Source organism: Zerene cesonia, chromosome 2, assembly GCF_012273895.1.
Source record: "Zerene cesonia ecotype Mississippi chromosome 2, Zerene_cesonia_1.1, whole genome shotgun sequence".
NCBI lineage: Eukaryota > Metazoa > Arthropoda > Insecta > Lepidoptera > Pieridae > Zerene > Zerene cesonia.
This window is the reverse complement of record NC_052103.1, coordinates 4,390,785-4,412,755: the sequence shown is the minus strand read 5'-3', so window position 1 is coordinate 4,412,755 and position 21,971 is coordinate 4,390,785. Positions and strand designations below refer to the sequence as shown.

The window sequence follows — 21,971 nt, the reverse complement described above, 5'->3', positions numbered from 1 at the left end:
GTAACATGTGTTAAGGTTTTCCCATGATCTAATACTTTCTCTATGGACAACTTCACGGGTTTATTTTCCTTTCGCAACAGAGTATATGTAAAATTACAAAATTAGTCTGTAGATTGTTAAAAGAAACAAAAAACTAGAGACAAAAAATATATTTTTTTTTTTGAGTTTGCCCATAGCAGTAAAATGAAGTTTTCCAACAATTCGGAATTATAAAAGAGAGAATAAAGCACATTGTTTTTTTTTGTTTTATTTAATAAAACAAAATGTTCTATTTTTTTTAACAAATATGTTGGATTCCACCCCCGCATAATTTATTAAAATAATTATCATAATCATGGGTAGGTGTTCTTAATGAAATCAGCGCCTCGTTCTGCTATCATAATAACAGGTGCTTGTGTATTGGAGGTGGGCACGTTGGGCATAACCGATGCATCCACTACGCGTAAACCTGAAAAACAATAGAAACATGTTACAGATACATGAAATATATTTTGTATTAAAATAAACATGCAAACCAATTTTGAGTGCACTGCCGAGCATTCAATATATTATATAAATGAGATAAAATAACTGTTAAAATTCAGAATTTTTAAATGCACTTATTATCTTTGAATTGTTTAACACATAAATTTATAACTTATAGGAGTTGAGCACGCTTTGGCATGAAATCGTGAGTGGAAGGCCGCACACCTCCACAGAAGATCGGCATTTGTAACAAAAAAGTGTCAGGTATTGGTATTCTGCCATTTAAGGATTTATTATAGCATCAATTCCAGCTAATTTACCATCTACGCCGTAAACTCGAAGTTGGGGATCAACAACTGCCATGCTATCGTTCTTTGCTCCCATTTTGCACGTGCCCACTTGATGATTCTCGGGTTCGGTGTACCGCTGAGCGACGCATCGGAAGAACTCATCCGTTGGCTCTGTGCTGTCACCACATTCCGACGCGTATCCTTTTGTTGGCTGGATTCCGTACTTTTCGCGAAGGAGCTTGCAAATCATAAAATTTAAATTAAAATACTTCAAGCGCCTGGGAAATAATACTGAGGTGTTTAAGTTCTTTTTTGAACAGGCGTTTTATTTTACCCCATATCGTATCCAATGATTCTTGCTTATATTAATCCTTTAGAATGTTTAAATATACTTTAGAAATTGATAGTGTAACATTATAACTACTTATTAAGGAGCAAGCTCATGCTGGAAGATACTTCTAACATGATTCCTCAACTTCAGCTTAGCAAGAGATGCGACATTAAGTTTTTCAGATCTTGTCTTTTATTTCCAGCTCAATTGTTAGTTATCGAAATAAGTGAATTGCCGTTCCCATAAGGTAGATGTATTATGCATCTTTTTGACTCTTTGATTTAAGGGCAAGTAGGTGATCAGCCAAGACTACCAGACCAAGACGATTTTTTTTTAAATCACCACCGCTAATCGATCCCAGGGCCAGTTGGCGCCCGGTTTTTTTTTAATAAACTTAGTAACCGTAGTATTTACTAACCGTAGTATTAGCCAATCGGTACGCAATCTTCGAAGCTTCTACTAATACGTTAAGCTCATGTTCTTCGTCGAAATAGTTTGGTTGCATCACGGGATGGTCAAATGGGTCGGTCGACTTGAGGGTGATGTAACCACGACTGCGAGGCTGGAGAGCTATTGGGGATATCCTGTGAATTTATTAACTTATTAGTACATGTATAGTTAAAGCATTTTTTTTACCCATAATACATATTGGGTCTCCAAGCACTGGAGAAGATAACGAAGTTAAATAGTAAGGTACGAATCTTACTGTGTTTTGTGTTGTAAGTTTATTTACCCTACCCTTTCCTTTCCTTTATTCCTCTCGTAAATCATATCTTTATTCCATTCCATTTAAGGTCGGAAATCCATTTGCAGAAGCACAAGGTCTGCAAATGACCTTACGAGTTCATGGACGGTGATAGCGCTTACCATCAGGAACCCACAAACTCCGCTGATCATAACATAAAATAGTCACATAAGAAGTGCAGAAACTTCTACTTATGGATTTCTAATTACGTAATTTGATTAATTTTGTTCTTTTCGTAAAATTTTTTTCTATTCGTAAATTATTAATATTATTAAAAATAATGAATCCTACTAATCCTATTATCCTATTAATATTGTAAATGCGAAAGTTTGTAAGGATATGTTTGTGTTTGCTGCTCTTTCACAAAAAAACTACTGAACCGATTGCAATGAAATTTGGTTATACAATATTTTAAGTTTTTATGTTGGTGCTTCTTAGAGCTTATATTTGTATAGAATATAATAAAAAAGTTCAATTGCTATTTAAACAATTGCACTTTACAAAATAACTGACATACCATGCTATTCCCAAAGATTTTAAACTGTACTACTATTTATTTTTATACTGCACTTATTCTATATCATTACAATGATTTATATTATTATATTAATCGTTTTATTGACTTAACATACAATAAAAAATAAAAATCGATTAAAGACTTACACAATATGCCTCCTCTTTTTAATGCTATCAGAATTGGGTACAGAACCATCTGAACATTCAGCTCTGTACCCATAGAAGAAGTATTGAACATCAGGTTGCCGCCCATGCGCAGGTGCCATAGGTGAATTAATTAACCCAACTCCCTGAAATGGTAATAAATTACAATATTGAGTAATCGATTTAAACAACAAATCTGTATTTTACTTTGCCAACATCTTATATGAAATACCAAACAGGATATATATGGACATAATTTTCAATAGAATAAACTCTGATATGAATAGAATAACTCTGCGTAAGAAATGAATAACCAAGAGTACTTGGTTATTCATTTCTGCCTCATTATAAACTTGACAAAATATCTCCAGAAAATTAAAGAGTATTATATGATTAATACTCAATTATTCAGCATACAATTGATGTAGCTTAATGCAGATACTTTTAAGCAATATATTCGTATGTTTATATCACAATTGTACTATCAGACTAACTCATAGAATTTAAAATTATTGAGTTATTACGCTACGCTTAGAGCTAAAACTTATTAGAATATTTTTTATGAGAAATAGAAGGAATAGGTTGTTAACCTGTGACAATCCGGTAGCAGACAAAGGTCCTTTCCGTTCTGCAATGTATTCCATGGCAGTTGACCAGTTTAACTCAGGAACATCGGACTCTTTCGTTAATGTGAAGTCAAAAGAAGAGCCAACGTGGTTAATAAGATTACGACCTACACCCGGCAAATCTTTTATTACTGGAATTTTAAATTGTTCCAACGTCTCCTTTGGGCCTATTCCAGAGAGTAATAGAATTTGAGGAGAATTGATTGTGCCCCCACTTAAAATAGCCTGAAATTGATATTCCTCTTTAGATGTAAGTTAGCGCATAGATTATTCCAAATTAAATAATTTTATATAGGGAAAGACTACCTCTTTTTTGACTCCAACGCTCCTCTTTTTACCTCCCTTAATGTATTCTACCGCAATCACTCTATTTGTATCGGGATTCACAATAACTCTGGATGCCATGGTATTAAGACTAACATGTAAGTTCATACGTTTCGAAGCTGGATGCAGATAGCCGCGTGAAGAACTGTACCGGACACCACGGCTGTAATAGTTTTATGTGCGTTTGAATTTTTGAATATAAATAAAGAATTTTTGATAATAAATAGTTATCTTTCGACTCACTTAAAAAAAAAAAGTACTAAAAAATCTTTTTGAACAATAGTCGTCCCAAAAATAAATTTTATTCAATTTATTTCTTATTAATTCCGAATCAATGCTAACTAATGCAAATATAAAAAAGAATAAGTAAGTACTCATTATAAGCCTGCGCGATGGTAAATCCAGTAGCATTTTCGGCATTCAAGTCACTGGTTGGAGGATATCCTAGCTCACTAGCTGCATTGACAACATCTTTCATAAATTGTGGTGTGTATCGAAACTGAAAAATTAAATGAAATACAGAAGCAACTGCAATTTTCAAATAAGTAATAAACTTTTAGATCTAAAGTTATGGTAAATATCCTGGTCTTTCATAGGACTCTTTCATGTCCTAAATTTATATATGAATAAATTAACACTATAAAATCATACCCTTTGTATTGGTAGTGGTCCATTAACTCCATGGTGTTGAGGCGAAGCAACAGTTCCGACTTCTTTATTTCTTTCACTTTTAATGAAATATGGAAACACCTCTTTCCAAGACCATCCTTCTGCGCCATTAGCAGCCCAACCATCATAATCATCTGCATGACCTCGCATGTACATCATACCATTGATAACTGACGTACCACCTAAAGAATATATTAAATTTATAATTAACAACTCTAAATACCAAAAATATGCTATATACTTTCTCTGAACATTATTTTTAAATAATTCCTTGCTCAAAGTTTGACACAAAACTTTCAATTTTTTTTATCTCACTACTAAAATAACTAAAGCTTATTTTAAATAGTTCTCAATATGACATTTTCTTTATAATCATTTTTAAAAATGCGCGTAGTTTTCAAAAATGAAATCCCTTTAATATGAAATGAGTATTTTTTTTTAATTCAACAAGATCCAAGTCCTTAAGATATGGTACTCATATTTTCATACGTCAATGATGTTAAGAAAATTTTGTGGACCATCATGATTATCATGACGATGATGATGATTCACCATTATCTTACCCAGCATTTTTCCCCTTGGCCAATTGCACTTGCCCTCTTTCGATAGACACGCTTTGCTCTGCGGTTCAGTATAATAATTCCAATCAGTCTCAGGACGTCCCCAGTAAGCCCCGAACCAACTTGGTACTGCAGATGAAACAGGTTCCTCCCCACCCGCTTCAATGAGAAGAACCTACAATTTAGAAGCAAATTTTTTGAACATCTTTACAAATCTTCTAAAGATAATTTTTTTCTAAACATTCGTTTACCTACTGGTGAAGTGACTGCTTGATAAAGCTCCATTTGTTTAACTAATCCAACGCTGTGCAATTAATCTGATCAATTAAAGTTAACTAAATTTTCGAGCCATAATTCTGAACCATTTCTAAACATTTTAATCCATTCTTTAATATACAACAAACGTGTACCATTTTATATACATATCAATACTAATAACCATGACAAAGGTCGTTAAATCATTTCCCAGTTCTTAACAATACACACACTAAGAAAAGTATGTTCCCATGGCATTATATAAATCTATATATAATTATACATTATCACTTTTAGAATTACCCCATCATCCGCAGTTAAATGGATACCCGCCCCTGCTCCGCCCGAGTAATCGTATATACAAACGTATATTTTTCACTACGATACTATACAATTAGAAAAATATTATACCCACCTTCCATTGTGGATTCTCTGACAGTCTAGAAGCAATAACCGATCCGGCTGTTCCACCTCCAACAACCACGAAGTCATAACTTTTATACAATGGATTTCTATCTTTGATGCGGCCACAGGGGTCAACAAGGTCGCAGCTACGTTTCACGTAGGTTTCCAATATGCTCATAAACAAAATGAAAGAGCTCCCACAGGATGGCAGCATCGACGGACCATAGTCCCGCACTGGACAGGTCATACAGGTCTAAAAATAAATCACATATTTTAATACTATCTCCCTTCTTTTATGCCTTAGACCCGCGTAAACCAATTTTTTTTGTGACGAATCTCGATGTAAGCCTGAAGGGCTACTTGATCTTAGCAAGGGCGTTTCCCCTTGACGAGGATCACGAACCTCGGCTTGTACTGTCGCACGAATGGAAGAGGCCAGTAAGACCACACTCGGTCGGGCGCTCCCCTGGGTGAGCGCAGGCGCGCGGAACTAAGGACCTCATCTTCGCTGACGAAAACGATGTACGCGTTCTTCTGTAGCGTTTATAATGTCGCAGTTGGCTGTATGTTCTATCTATGTAGCCGCTTCGATACGTAAACCAATATTGAGGAGTATTAATTAGCTAGCAAAAAGTGTTTATTGCATAAGTGTACCTATCTATGCCCCAAATCAGAACAGAACTTTACCGTATGTTCTTTGAGCAAAATTATAGTTAGTAACGCTTTGTATGTGAATAAACAGTGACAGCAAGAGAGCTACCAAAGAAGAATAAAGGTGTACCGATATCACAAACTCCAGACTTTATGTATATATGAGTTCCGTTTTTATTATTTATTATTTATTTTATCATATAATCAACTGAACGTTTACATTTTTGTACGAAACCGTAAAAATTAATTTAAATCGCATAGTTTCGATAAGCATTATTATTACATTCTTTTACAGTTTTAATGGAAAACATTGAAAGAAAGAAAGAAAGAAAGACACATTTATTTGACTCCACAGAATTGCAATTAAAAAAAAAAATCTTTAAACTTAGGACAAAACAATATAATAATGAACACAAAACATCACAATAAAAAAGCTTATACAAGAAAACAATTAAACAAAAAAAATTAAAAAAAAAATTGTTATAATTACTTACAATGGCATTTTGCATCATCCTTGATTTCTGAAATGAAATAAAGAGTTAATTAATTATCTATATGAGCTTAGGGAACAATTGCCCTACTTAGAAATTGTTTAAACTGAAATTACCTTAGAACTTTTTAAATGTAATTAAATAGATTAAAAAATACTTACATATATTTACTTAAATAATATATAAGAGTTGTTTTTATTAATGAATGCAGATGTATCACGCGAGACCACCGCTAACATCCTCAACGCCGCACTGCGAGTATCTTTACACACATTTTATTTATACTTCTCGACATGTATTATCTGAACTATGATTTGCATACGCAAAGTCATGATCTATGGATCTATTTGAAAGATTAAATAAAGAAGTTCAGATAATATCCGCTAACCGCAAAATACCAGATAATTTAAGTCATTCAACATTATTTACAATTAAATAACCCTAGGATTCGATTATTCATATAGGTATTTCGAAAGAGCAACAAAATAATTGGTGTTTAAATAGATGCATGTCTATCTGCTGTATTCAAAAATTTTCAGGGAAATGATATTCAAAATACTATATGGAGTAAATATACTTTAGAAATATTATCACATACGTCCACTTCGAATACGTATCATGCAATCATGGCTCAAAATCCCACTCATCCCATCTAATTGAATGGGAAACCGACCGAATAGACATTATGAACAACTTTACGTAATCTATACTCCAAACTGTAACGATCGTAAATAGTAAATTCAACTAAATAATTTTAACTCTGTCATAGTTTTTGTGGTCTTTGTAATATTTTTTGAAAATACGTATCACATGGCTCGACACAAATCGAATGACATTTGCATCAATGTCTCAATCTTCATTCCTACTCAAACTCAAAATCGATACGTCATCAAATTTATATTTACGTAATTATATATTTTTGGGAGTTTTTAAACCGATTTATTTTGGGCAGATATTTATCATTGTATTTTATTATATAAAGAATACAGATATATTTATTTCGAATCGAATAACACCTCAATCGTAATATTCGGAGATGTTCCGAAAGTTAATCAAAAGGGCAGTTTTGACTAGACTAACTTTAAATCCGACGACATTAACTAAACATCAATTCAACCTAACATCAAAGGTCACAATAAAATCAAATCCTTTTTTCATTTTAATACTGGGACTATATATTCGATTGCTAATATATTCGATTGTTTTTCAAAGATACCTACTGAACCTTGACTCTATATGTGTAAACAATTTTATTGAAATTAATGTGCAGCAACTATTAGTTAAGATATGAGATTGTAAACACTAATTGTAATTGAACAATACTCATTTGCGGTAATTAAAGAATAAAGGAGTCGCTAGAAGTTACGACGGTGAAAGAACCTAGTTCTACATAAATCATAAACGCTTACGAACAATATAAATATTAAATACCTCGCGGAAGATATGAACGATTATGCATAATTTACTAAAATAAAATAGAGATTTGTATATTGACGGCTGCTTACGAAAGGAAATGAAATGTTTAGTTTTTTCAAAAGAAACTGCGATGTGCATCGCCGATGGAAAATATTTTATTATGTGCCGATGTTGAATGAAACTTGAAAATGTATGTATTACTTATGCCCAAAAATATATAAATAGTCATAAATATAAGCAGCAGTTACGTATTGTTTTAACACATCATCCACAAAATCACTTTTTGTTAATCAATATGCTAATTTAAGATTAACAATATCACGATACTTTCGATTTTAGAAATATTCTTAATTCAAATCTATCCATTTCGTAAAAAATTACAACGGTGATAGTTCTAACAAAATCATTATGGAACTTTGACAGTTAGTTAATCATAGGCATATACATGCTTTGGATATGGTTGTGCTCAAGTGAACTCAAATTAATATAATACTATAATATTTGGAAGTTGTGTAGCGAAAATAATATCCGCTCCCAAGATCAGTCATTATGAAAATTGCCTGTTATTTTAGTTAATGTTTAAGTACAACCATACTTATTAACTTTGGGTATGATGATATAGACAAAGGTTAACACCACAGTATAACTAGATGTATACAGTAGTATAAAACCTTTGATCTCGTAGTAAAAGCCGAAAATTGTGATTCATGAAAACACAGATCCATATTAAGACAATTCGCAATCTCACAGGACAATGAAATATGTATCACATTTACAATTAAATTACATACCATGCCTAATATAAGATACGTACAAACATTAAAAAAATACGCGCAGCAGCCTCTAAATAGTGTCCCGAAATGCTTTAAAATTGCATGGGATTGAGTAACTTCAGGCATCTCACCCCTTACTTCCCGAACGGTTGAACCGCCTAAACATCGCTGGTTAACGATTGTTTAGATTTTATTAGACTGTGATATCACCATAAGTCGCATATGCGTACAGGTATATACATTGTATAAGTTAGCAAAAATAACTTAAAATCCTACCGAAATAATAAAATATAATGATATAATATGTGAGAAATAAACTATTATTGCTTTTTTTATTCAATGATAAGGCAGTGCTTGACCAAGATCTCGAACCTGAGATGCGGCCTAAGATGGAGCGCGCTTCCCTAGAACGCACCCATTCACTCTCCTCTTAAAGACCTCTATATTGTCGTAGAAAATAGACTCAAGAAGCATGTTCCAGTCCCTGGTGGTTTGAATGAAGAAAGTTGGGTCGAACAGTTTTGTCCGAGAGCATGGAACGTCCACTATATGATATGATAAAGACACACACAAAGACGTACGGCTTACTTCATATGTAAAGCAAAGTATTATATAGTTATTTGAAGCAAGCTACAACATTTTATTGCCCAATACAGTATATATTTAATAATTGAAATGTAATATATATTGACTATTACATACCATTTACTTAAGGACGCCTGTTTAATGTTGTTTGTTGTATAAATATTATTTCGCAAATCCTTATTTTATGTGCAGATATATTTTCTTTGAACATGATTGATCGAATATATTCTGCAGGCGTTTCATTTTTAGAAACCTGCATTAGCACATATAAATATTTACTCCATATGTAAGTTAAATGATAAAACCCATAATTTGTGAAAGGAATGCAACAATGCTTATGAAATTTCTATGTGTAAAAAGTTAATGGGTAGAATTTTAGGTACACTTGCACTCAGTTATTGCACAATATGAATAAAGATCACCAATTCGTTCTTATCAATTCAATCAATTTGTTATTATTAATACTTTACTAATAAATTAAAAGTTTCTGTTGATATCATTAATTTTAAAATTAATTAATATGATCAAAAAATAAAACAAAGAAGTATAACATTATCTTTTTATTTATTTCATTACGCTCAATAAGAGTCGCATTGCTATACACTTATCATTCAACTTTTTACATAACATTTTTTTTCGGTTTTATTTACATTTTGTATAAAAATATCAGGCAGTCCGTTAGCCGGGTCGGAGGTAGGGTTCAGTGCCAGCCGTGGGCGCCGTGAGCGCCGTGGGCACCCCAGGGCTCTTCGGGGGCGGACGCGGCGGCTTGCGCGGCGGCGGCGTACTGGTGGAAGTGAGCGGCACGAGCGTGTTGCACCTCAGGTGTGTCTACTACGTACTGGCCGTCGTGGGTGAGTTGGATGTGGGCGAGAGGGCCGTTCCATTTGCCGTAGCCCGCTCCGTAGCCGGCGCCGTAGCCCGCTCCGTACCCAGCTCCATAACCTGCTCCCGCACCAGCGGCGGCATAGGCGGCGGGCGCGGAGGGAGCGGCGTGCGCGGCGTTAGCGTGGGCACTGTTGAGCGCGGCGAGGCGGGCAGCCTTCAAGTGAGCGACCTCGGGGGTGTCGATCACACGACCGTCGTGGGCGAGGGGAGCGGGACCGTATTTGTAAAGGCCTGGAAAATGTGAACGTTCAAATTAGTTATTCGTTTAAAAGAAACTCTGCTTAAAAACTATATATATTGATAAACTTTCTTTGCGTGAGTTTTTTGTGGTACAAACTTTCATTCCCTATTTTATACCTTCGAGGTTAAAATTTATCAAAACCCTTTCATAGCGGATGCCAACAAAATAATGGCTATCTGCTTGCCAAATTTCAGCCGGATCAGTCTAGTAGTTTAGGCTGTGCGTTGATTGATTAATCTTTGCGTTTAATATTAAAATATTTTCTAGCATTAACGGAATGGTTTATATTCCATATTTTTAGTAAACATTTGAAAACTTAACATCGTAAACAAGATTGTACTCATCTAACGTCAACCAGTTCGTGCAATTAAAAAAAAACAATATTTACCAGCACCAGGAGCACCATAGTGAGCGCCGGCGCCATAAGCTGGGCCAGCGACGTAGGCGCCACCAGCCGGGGCCCAAGCTCCATGCGAGGTCGAGGCTTGCGCGTGAGCCGCTAAGTGAGCGGCCTTTGCGTGCGCTACCTCGGGTGTGTCAAGCACGTATTTGCCATCGGGGCTGAGTTGAATGGGAGCTGGGGGTCCAGCGTAGTATGAAGCTTGGGCTAGGCATAAAGCCGCTGCGAAGATAATCTAGAAAGAAAATCGATTATGAATAACTCGTTTAGAAGTACGCTACTATCAATAAAAAGTAATAGTTTTTTTTATTGTATTTATATATAAGTTATACAATACAAAATTATCAGTTAAAATAGGTGAAAGCTTCTGCTGCCGCACTAAGCAAAGGCCTGTAATACAGCACGCAGCGCCGGAACAACAATTAAATAAGATATGATTTAAAAATATAGTTGACCAAATAATTATTTAAACCATTTACCGCATAAAAAAATTGTGAGTAAGAATGCGTTTGCCAATATCATTAAGATCAATTTATTACGTATTAGGTTTATAACAGTGCTAAAACATTTCCAATTGATACAAAAACTTGTGAATTGTTAAGAGATTTCACCAAGACCTGAAATAGTTTAGTGCTTAGTAATGTTTTTAGTACTTATTTCGGTACGGTTCGTTGAACATTGTGTTTTCACAGTTAACTTAATCTTTTTTATTATTTGGGACTATAATTTGACATGATTTATTTTCGCATAATTATACAATCCTACTAATATTATAAATGTGAAAGTTTGTAAGGAAGTATGTGTTTGTTACTCTTTCACGCAAAAACTACTTAACCGATTACAATGAAATTTGGTAATAACATATAGGCAACTTTTTATCCCGATATTCCAACGGGATACGAACTTACGTGGGTGAAACCGCGGGGCGCAGCTAGTTTTAAATATTTAGTAAATATACTTTTTGTTTGGTAAGCAATTATTATTTAAATAGTACATAGTAGGAACATCTTATACTCGAACGATAATTAATGTTATAAACAACTTACGCATGCAATTAGCAAATATTTTCACACAATTACACAAAAAGTTACAGCCGCACAGCGTTTTGCTAATTCGATTGCTTCACTAGAAATAGCAATATCCGTGTGAATTTGAAACGGTACGAAAAAATTGGAGCAATTCTAATGCAACCGTTTATTTTTTATCCTTCATCATATGAGCAAAAAATCAATAAGAATTTACTGATATTATTTCTACAGTTGAATAGTAGCTAGGCATAATATAATATAAAGAGATCATTTCATTACCAAACTAGATAAATTACTGTAAAATTTTAATCAGACTCCCAGCAGTTATAAATAGGAATTTATTCAAGTGTCCGAATAATTTAGCCTAATAAATGTTATTAGAAAGCTGCTACAGAAATTATTGTGAAGGCGTGGCTCACGCAATCAAGGAGTTAACAAAACAACTGAGCAGGAAAGCCGGGCGAACTGGTAAATCTTGACTATTGAACAAATATTCTGACTGCGTAACTCGATCTTATATAAAACTTAAATAGTATGGATAGTATAGTAGATATGGATAGTATCTATACTACTGCACTTCAATATAAACATAAGTATATTTTTTTTAAATATACGGAAAAGTTTTCTAAACTATCAACTAAATGTATGTACGATCTATCCGGATATTTATTGAAAAATTAAATGAAACAAAATGCTACTGGATACAATTAATATTAGAATATTTCAATAAATCGTATCAAATTTACTAAACAAACGACATAAATGAGACATGAAACAAGATTATTAACATCCAATATCTAGCATGATAAGTTGTCGATTGAATTTAAGGCTAGTATTTACCGTCAGTCTTATTCCGTATTACTTCTATATATTATGTATTTATATTATTATAAAGTTGTATTTCAATTAACGCAACTCTGTTATTATTTAAATGTCATAGACTGACATACTAAAACGATTTAAATATCAAGTACGTGGGAAACTGGAGATTGCTATGTATGTATATAGTTTAGCAAATGTATCGATTCAGATTCTAAAATTATAAATTATAGAATATAAACCATTCATTTGATAGTAACGCAAATTGCGTAATATTAATATTATTAAAGTAGTATGAAACGGTATCGTGTGTCATTGCCTTAATAGATTTTATTATCTCAGCGCACGCAACTACTAGCGTTCCAACAAATTTCAAATTCCCGACACTTGTCGAAAACAGCTTTGATTGATTTACCTGATTTTAACCTGAATAAACTTTGAGTGTTCTCCTTTGATAAATAATTAACTAACTATCCAAAATCGAAGGAGGTTTTAAATTCGAATGTATTCTTTGGATGAAATCCATAGATGTTTTTACATTACATGCTATTTATGGGTATTTACGAGCACATGATTGTATAAGGAAGCAAAATACTGAAATAATTAGAGATGACACAAATCTAAAACATTAAATTAAATCGTTACATTTTCAAAAAGTATTGCAGATATAACAAGCCGTAGGTAATATATGCCTTTAAAAGAACATCATTTCGTAATCCAGATTACATTGGCGCAAAAACATCGTTGCGAATCTAAGACGAATGGATAATAATGCTCTGTGGGATCAGGCACATCACCCGCACCTTATTGTTAACTTCTTTATATTACTTGTTCTCATTTTACACAGCATTATCAATTTCTTTTAATTTACTATTCATGTAATATTATCTCTGTATAGCTATTTCAACATGCAGTAAAAGTATTAATTTATTTCAAGATTCTGATATTTTAGACTATTCATAGCATTTCATATTTTAAGGCTTCGCTAAAAACTTTATACATTTTAATGTCAGCAGCCAGCATTTTACCAACTAGGCCGATGAGGCAGTCGTTTCATACGAGTCATTATAATTTTAAATTACTTACAATTGGGACAATTTAGCATAAACAGTGCAACCATCACTATATGTTTGGTCATTTTAAACTTATACCAGAATAGAAATATTGTATAATTACAATTTTATAATTACCAAATATTGCCATGATATTTACAGTTTTAAATCTATTGTAAGATGAATGTTAGTACACACCCGCGATGCATTAATAAATAGGTTTACGAGTTAGAGATATAATTATAGATAAAGAAAATACGAGCAATCGTATTGTGAGACAGGTGTATTCGCAGACAATCAAATGTTGTGAAATATAGTGTGGCCCTAAAGGTCTGATCCAATTCCCTTTATGTCTAGGAGCGGTCAAATACCTTGAAATGACGGAGACCACGGCATTTGAAGCTATGCGAAGGCCTCTTATATGCTTCACTATCTCAAACAAATCTATATCATACTTTCGATTGCATTGTCCTATAATGCATGGTTGTTTATGTAATGTATTGCGCCTTGAGGCATAGCCAACAATTAGGTCTTATAACCTAGTCGTCAAGGGGGTTAGGACAATAGCTTATAATTTAAGGCATGCTTCATATAGTCACTTACTTTGCAATAGATTTTGCAACGCTTCGGAATTATCATTCAGTGAACTGGTGCACAACTAACGATCGATTGCATTGCAACAGAGGAAACAGTGGGCGGCGGAAGTGTTATGGTTTCGAAGGTCATAAGAAAATTCGTGAGGGCCGGGGAAATCGCGCCATGACACGTTCGATCTGTGGTTAGGTACGTACGGTTGTTGCGATATTACGCGGTCGAATAAAAATTTAGTACATTAAAATTGTAATTAATCTTACCACTATATAATTTTTCATCTATTTTTAAATATGTTTTTAGATTCTAATGTCAAAGTTTTAAATTTGCCTACAATAAGAATACGTTTACAGTATTAGGATGTTAATCTATATGGAATGAGTCATTAATCGGTAAATTCAATCAAACAATCGTGGGTCCGGAAGAATGCGTATGTAAATAAGGTGAAGAAAATTAGCATAACAATGAATAATATTGGAATTCATTTAAATAGCTACAATTCGTAGGCGATGTAACAGGATGCAAGTTGTATTAATCATCTGCTACATGGCTTTTGAACCTTGACATGATTTGTTTTTTTTTGTTTGTTTATGTCGTGTAAGTAGTAGATTTTTTGGGCTCCGTTCTATTTCATTGCTGAAATTTATCAATGAGTAACGATTCATATTTAACGGATATCTTATATATGATCTTTGGTGGGCATTAGAACAAAGAGTCAAATAAAAATTAATCTTATATAATTGACGTATAGTCAAAAAGAAATACTACTGACAATAAATCTATTGTTTTATACATCAAATTGCTTTCGAAACAGGTGATTTGCGGAAATCCTTTGTTCTATTCAAGCTAAGAGCGGGAAAAAGTATGTCCAATCGAGCTTCGCCAGTATTAGTAACCGGTAGCAAAAACAACCTGATAATAAGCTGCAAATCACGTATTTAGCGTGGAGCTAAGCAAAGTTATAGTTCAGGCACAAATTGCTCTCCATAAACGAATATTATTATGCATATTAATGGCCCCTAATATCTTTCAATTACCGATTTTATTGATTCAAAATACGCGTTTGGTCTAGGAAATTATTAATAGTTTTAATTAAATTTTAGTACAGTACAAAGCGAGTGGTCTAGTTTAACAGACTTTTTTTTTATTTTTAATAACGTGGTTGTAATATGTATGAATTAAATTATATATCATTCTGAAATACAAAAACTTACGATAAGTGCACTCGCTGAAACAACTTATTGCATATCATTTAATTAATTATAGCTGTCACAATATTCCTATGTTATCCATTTAATAATTATCGTACTTTACTTTTTAAAACAAAAAGTCTGAGTCTTAGTAAGAGACATTTTTTTATAAAATGTATTAACATAAAAATACATATAGTACGTAGTTACTTTACATAGAAAAAACTATATATACTACATAGAAGGAAATGTTAAACTTACCATAGACTGCATGATTATTGAATACTAAAGTAAATTGGAGATCTCAAACGAACTGACTTGGCGCTGCTGGCTATCCAGTACTCGCCTCGAGATTTTCGCCTAAGCGACGTGTGTTCGCAACTAGTTCGAAACTCTGAATGTTGATTGTGGCTGCCTGCCCCTTTTATATGTATCAACCCGATACAGTTCGTAACTGGAAACAATTAACGGGCAAGTGCAATGCCGTAATTTTTATTGTGAGATGCGCATGCGCTGTGATAAGGGATGATAGCGGCAAGGTCATTCGGATGCGATAGTGTGTTTTGAATTCAACGTGTAATGTTATTGATGTGATGAAATTTGGCTTTGAAAGTTTCTCTATATTCCTCATATTACTCAGTTATAATATAAGAGTATAAGCCTGAAGAAACTGCTTAAAATTTCCTTTGTATGTACGACGCTATGTTTGTATGCACATGAGCCTATGTTTGTGGACAAAAACTAATATTATTAAATGTAAATTGTTATTTTAAGGTATTGTTGTTCATTATTCTTAGACAGAGGATACGTTATTTGACGAATAAATGTTTTCATCGTGAAAAATAAAATAGCATTCAAACACAAATTGTAGATAAACAAAATTTACTTCAATTTACAGGAAATGTATACCGTTTACAGATATAAACTAAGTGTATGTTACTATTATAGAATATCACGTATGTCATATGTGTATTTATGAAAATAACATACTTAAAGCAAATATAATCAATTAATTGAACAAGCTGCGTGACAGAGAGCACGTTGATGTCTTTTGAATGATCGATTCCGGTACCGCGAGTTCCGTAAAATTCCGAACATGCTGCGACACACTGTATGCAATTATTAATAATTTATTTTTGCAAATTACTGCCTTTGGTGTATTTTAAAACACCTTGAAAACTACAAGAGGTGTTTAATTGTACATACCTAGTTTAAGCAGTGCATTTTTATAACTAAGATGACGTTTTTATTCGGATTTCAAAGTATTTTCAATATGTATATTTTTTAATTATACTTTAAACTTCTGAATAAATTTGAACGAAGAAAGTATCAGTATTGTATCAGTACTAGAAATAATAAAATAAAGATGTTTTTAATTAACTTATTTTATAACATAAAAATACAAGCTAAAAATACATTATAATTTAATGAATACATTAGTTACCATATATCTCGATGGACCGAAATGAAATTTAAAATTCTCGTTATAATAATTTTTTGCTATTTAACCTTTATCAAGTTACGTGTAACTTAATCTTCATTGATTAAGCCCCTTCAAGTTCTGGTGTATAAACATCATAGAAAGAAAAACAAGACAAAACTTCCCTTGACCTTGATGTATCAGACCACATGCACGTCCGGGTTTTTTTATTCAAAATTAACAGATAAGTGACAGTTTAAAAGAAGAAAAATAAATAAAAGAAATTGTATCGTTCTCTTGCATAATTTGTCAAAATCTTAAATATATTATGCATAAAAATATTCACTAAAATGCGTAAATTTATACCGCGTATGCATACTTTTAGTTTAATTAATTATACATTTATATGATAATCATAGATTAGGAATCCTAACTACTGATCGTCTTGAATTGCATAAACATTATTTACGAGTAAAGATAAATATATACATCAAAAGAAAACAGTTAGCACAATCGACTTAAATAGACGTTAACTCGTTTATGTAACTTTTATATACTTTTATAAAACAAGGAATCTGAAATTGTTTTAATTCAACATTATATTATGTTGAAAATAAAAATGCAATTGACATGGTACATAATTTTATTTAATCTGTAAATATAATTAACAACTCAATCAATAACAATATAAAAACTGACCTCAGTAGAAAAACTTTAACGTATCAATTAATCTTTAACGTGAGCACTATGGAATATTGTCATACGTTACACGTAGTATGTCATTAATAAATTATTGTTTCTGTCATAAATGTTTATATAATCTATGAACAGGAACCCGGTTTAATACGGAAAAAATTACAGATAATGATATCATACTGTGTCTACCAAAAGTACGCATGGAGTAGGGGTCCAATTTTGAATGTTAAAAACATCAATAACAAACTCATCTTCATTGATTTTTTCAAAGCATAGCATTATATATTATATATTATCTATAATATTTTAAAACTTAAAAAAAATATTGTATAAAAGATCTTTATTTATTTAATTCTCCTAACCAATCTCGCGTCTTCAATTCTAGAAAAAAGGTGAAAATTAAAATTATTAAAAACTTTTCTTTCCCGCGTGCTCACAATACCCTACCTACTTACAACCCTATCCTTTTCCTGGTTATAAATAAACCATTGGCCTAATAACTTGCTTGAAAAATATATGCGCAAACATGTAAACGTTAACATTTACGAAATTACTAGTATCCACTAGGGTTTTCGTATTTTGGTATGTATGTAGGTATTATTAGTAACACATAATGCTCCAACAATAACAATTGATCTTAATAATAACCTTAACAAATATTATTTTGACATTTGAATATCAGAACAATACTTGATAGAATTACTAACTATACAACGCTGATTAGGCTAGTATACATACGAACACTACTAGCTGCGCCCCGCGGTTTCACCTGCGTAAGTCTGTATCCCGTAGGAATATCGACTGCTAATTAGTTATTCCGGTTGTCCAGCTGTCTACGTACCAAATTTAATTGCAATCGGTTCAGAAGTTTTTGCGTGAAAGAGCAACAAAGGCACGCACATCCTTACAAACTTTCGCATTTATAATATTACTAATATTATATAGGATAGGATAGGACTCAATTAAAAAATGTGTGTTTTTAATATTAATAATTATTATTTTTTTTAATTTCAACATTAATAATAATTAATATTTAACATTTATTTTTCGAGCTTAGTAGTCATCTGTATTAAGACGTACAAAACGTGGCATATTATTATATTTTGATGGCTAGATTACATTATGTATACATATATTTAACATTTTTAAATTATCTCAACAAAATCTTCTTCTGAAAACACTTTTTTGCTATTATTTAATACAAGCGGTCCGCCCCAGGTTCACCCGTGGTACATATATAGCCTATAGCCTTCCTAAATTAATGGGCTATCTAATACTGAAAGAATTTTTCAAATCGGACCAGTAGTTCCTGAGATTAGTGCGTTCAAATAAACAAACAAACTCTTCAGCTTTATAATATTAGTATAGATAATAGTTTCAGAGATCAGAAAGATGTCATAATAATGTGACATGTGATCATTTGTTTAAATATCTTAATATAGTATTGGAAAAGGTGGCGATATTTTGATAATCTAACCTAGCACAACCGGGTCTAAGCGTTATAATCTACTTGTCGTACATGATAGACGCCTGAAGCAAATGTTTAAATACTTGTAATAGACCTGTGGAACGCGGTACTCATTATCTATTAAGAGGTCTTTGTTGTACTAAACGTTATGTGAATTTTATATTGGCCTTTTGAATGTGATAAAAAATCAATTAGCATTCTAGAACAGTCCGTAAAAAATGTTTAAAATTAAAAAAAAGAATGCCTCATTTACATTTCATCTAATAATTCATTTTTCATTTCTAACATCTTTCAATGTGTAGTATAAATATTGAAAGACAATTGAAGTTACCTCTTAAATAGTTTAAAAAAAAGAAGTTACAAAATTTTAACATTACTTTTTTTGGTTTTTACTATAAACATCAAGCTATGTATAATGGCTTATGTATATAAGTGACATTTTGAGATCGCAGTTATATTATAGTACGTATTTGTAATATTTATATGAACTAATATTAAATGGGGCGTTAAATTTAAAGATAAAAGAAACACGAAACATATTTTATATATATACATATATATATTTATTCATTTTTACAATTATATATGAAATGCTAAACTAGCTGGAATGAACCAAATTAATTAAATTGCACTCACAACAGGAATCCAATTTATTCGAAATGTAACATGATTAATGAACAAATTTATTATCAGTCCTGATTTGGTCGTACAAAATATCTGATTGACGGTTTTTGTGAATTATGTACTGCTTTTGATATCAACATTTGCACTTATACTATTGCTTATCTATTATTATTATAATTCTTGCTAATTTAATAGTGAATAGTCTTAAAACCTAAAAGTAAACCGATCTACTAATTCCATTTATTATTTACCCTAAACTTTAGCTACCTAGATTAAAAATACCGTGGGACGCCCTGTTTTATAAATACATACATTAAAGGCTTAATCTAGGTTAGTTTTTGATAGTATTTGAACGGATATAAAAGACGTACAAGTTTCGGGTATCAAATTAAACATTGGTATTCATTAGGTACTCATATTCATATGAAAAATTAATAGATCTGCCTAACCTAGGTAGGTTAGGTAGATCTATTAATTTTTCATACATTATAGCTCACAAAAATGTTGCCCACTTTTTAGGGGATAAAGAAAGGATTCATGACGGTAATAAATTAATAAAATGAAAAAGCTGAAGAGACGGACATGGGCCACCAGGCCACACTCATGGTACTATCGCAATAGTAGCACATCTAATACTTGACGAGATTGAGATATTCGTCTCTAAAAGGCGGAAAACTAGTATCATAATATAGAAAGCTTTCCTATGATTGGAATAAAGCGAAATACATTGCTAAAGTTCAGCTCAATTTTTACAAAACAATAACATTTGCATAGTATTTTCATTGCATCAAAGACAAGCACTGCTCGACATACAAAATCCATTCATCAATCATGTCTATCATTATTTTAAGGCCATTTCAACAATTCGAATGTTTTGTTTCACGTAAAGGCGTGTTCACATTACTGTTTTGAACAACAATGACATTTAATTGAATTCTATTATACCAATATGGGAGTCCTTGAATGTGAAATTTGTATTAATTTAGCAACCACAAGTTAAGTCTAAAATTCATATATTATATATCAAAACTTGTTATATATAATGTAATATAAGAAAGCATATTTGACACTTTTTTATAGAAGTAGTAGTTCACTACTTTTCAATGCAATATATCACATCTATGGCTTGTAATAACTATTAGCCGATTTTGAGGTTTACTCGTACAAGTCAGACTAATGTAATGGACCTTAACTCTCGATAAGTACCTACCAGCCAGAATAAGCCCTTAATATAGAGGGGTGCGCTCAGGGGAACAACCAGATTCGTAAAAGCACAGATAACATAATACTAGTATATTTACAATTTTGAAAATCTGCAGACGCTTTCTATCGTTAAAAGTAAAATCCTTATAGAACCTTCTTTTGCTATCATCTTATCTACCAATACTAAAAGGTTTATTTGTCGCACAAGCTTATCCACATTTGTCATCGTGGCTTATTAGACAAAGAAACTCCTCTCACAGGAGTATGGACTTGAAAAGACATCGTGACTAGCTTTTAATATAACAGTTTATACTCCCCTGCACGTATTACAAGGAAGCATGCGGTCGATAAATTTAAACTTATAACAATATTATGAAGCTGGAAAAAAGTTCTTCTTTGTATTTTTACCGCGCTAATCGCAGGACCTACTAGACCAATTTCTACAGTTCCTTCACCGTTGAAATTTTAATGTCAAGGCTTTATATGTACCACGGGCAAAGCTGAACTGCTGTCTGATATAAGAGCGATATGAAAAATAGTAGAAAGCGACCAGACTGTATAAAAGTCGTAAATAATTATTATAATTGCACTATTACGCACAACATATTAAACGCATTTAAAATAAGCCTCAAGCTAAGATAAAAGTGATTAAATTATCAAACGGCAACATTGAGAATAATATCAAATATAAAGCTATTTTCAGTTAATAATGTATGATTATCTGTGGAACAAGCGTGAACTAATTATACCTATGTCCGTTATATATTATTCTACCAACACTCAATCTTTCGGTTATTTCTGTTGATTGCTGTGATTCATTGGTAAAAGGCATATCCGTAATGAAAAATAAAACTAAATTTGTTTTATCTGAACATGTTTCTCATAGGGTAATGAAATAGCCTTGACTTTCTATTCTATTCATCTTATATAACTGAGAATGTGTGTGGAAATTAGGGAGTAAATAAAAAATGCATTTTTACAGTGGACTGAAAGGGACGAGGGTACAATGTCATCTATATTAATCACAGATAACATAATTCTTTACTATATTAATATTATAAATAAAAATGATTTTTATGCCAGCATGTTTGTAATGAATTCACAC

At 32.3% G+C, this 21,971-nt stretch overlaps 2 protein-coding genes across 2 annotated transcripts; both read right to left on the bottom strand.

Moving 5' to 3' along the window:
• Positions 1 to 285: 285 nt before the first annotated feature.
• On the bottom strand, positions 286 to 6,731 carry LOC119833668 (glucose dehydrogenase [FAD, quinone]-like). The gene is made up of 12 exons (XM_038357791.1): positions 6,634 to 6,731; positions 6,476 to 6,502; positions 5,341 to 5,583; positions 4,674 to 4,845; positions 4,093 to 4,292; positions 3,816 to 3,940; positions 3,424 to 3,604; positions 3,082 to 3,342; positions 2,495 to 2,637; positions 1,505 to 1,670; positions 786 to 993; positions 286 to 448 (listed from the first exon to the last, which is right to left on the bottom strand). The coding sequence occupies exons 2-12, from the start codon at positions 6,491 to 6,493 to the stop codon at positions 333 to 335; spliced, it is 1,833 nt and encodes a 610-aa protein (XP_038213719.1). The 5' UTR covers positions 6,494 to 6,502; positions 6,634 to 6,731; the 3' UTR covers positions 286 to 332.
• A 3,060-nt stretch (positions 6,732 to 9,791) lies between these two features.
• LOC119832653 (pupal cuticle protein-like) lies at positions 9,792 to 15,877 on the bottom strand. The gene is made up of 3 exons (XM_038356354.1): positions 15,717 to 15,877; positions 10,764 to 11,010; positions 9,792 to 10,365 (listed from the first exon to the last, which is right to left on the bottom strand). The coding sequence occupies exons 1-3, from the start codon at positions 15,726 to 15,728 to the stop codon at positions 9,947 to 9,949; spliced, it is 678 nt and encodes a 225-aa protein (XP_038212282.1). The 5' UTR covers positions 15,729 to 15,877; the 3' UTR covers positions 9,792 to 9,946.
• Between the last annotated feature and the right edge of the window lie 6,094 nt (positions 15,878 to 21,971).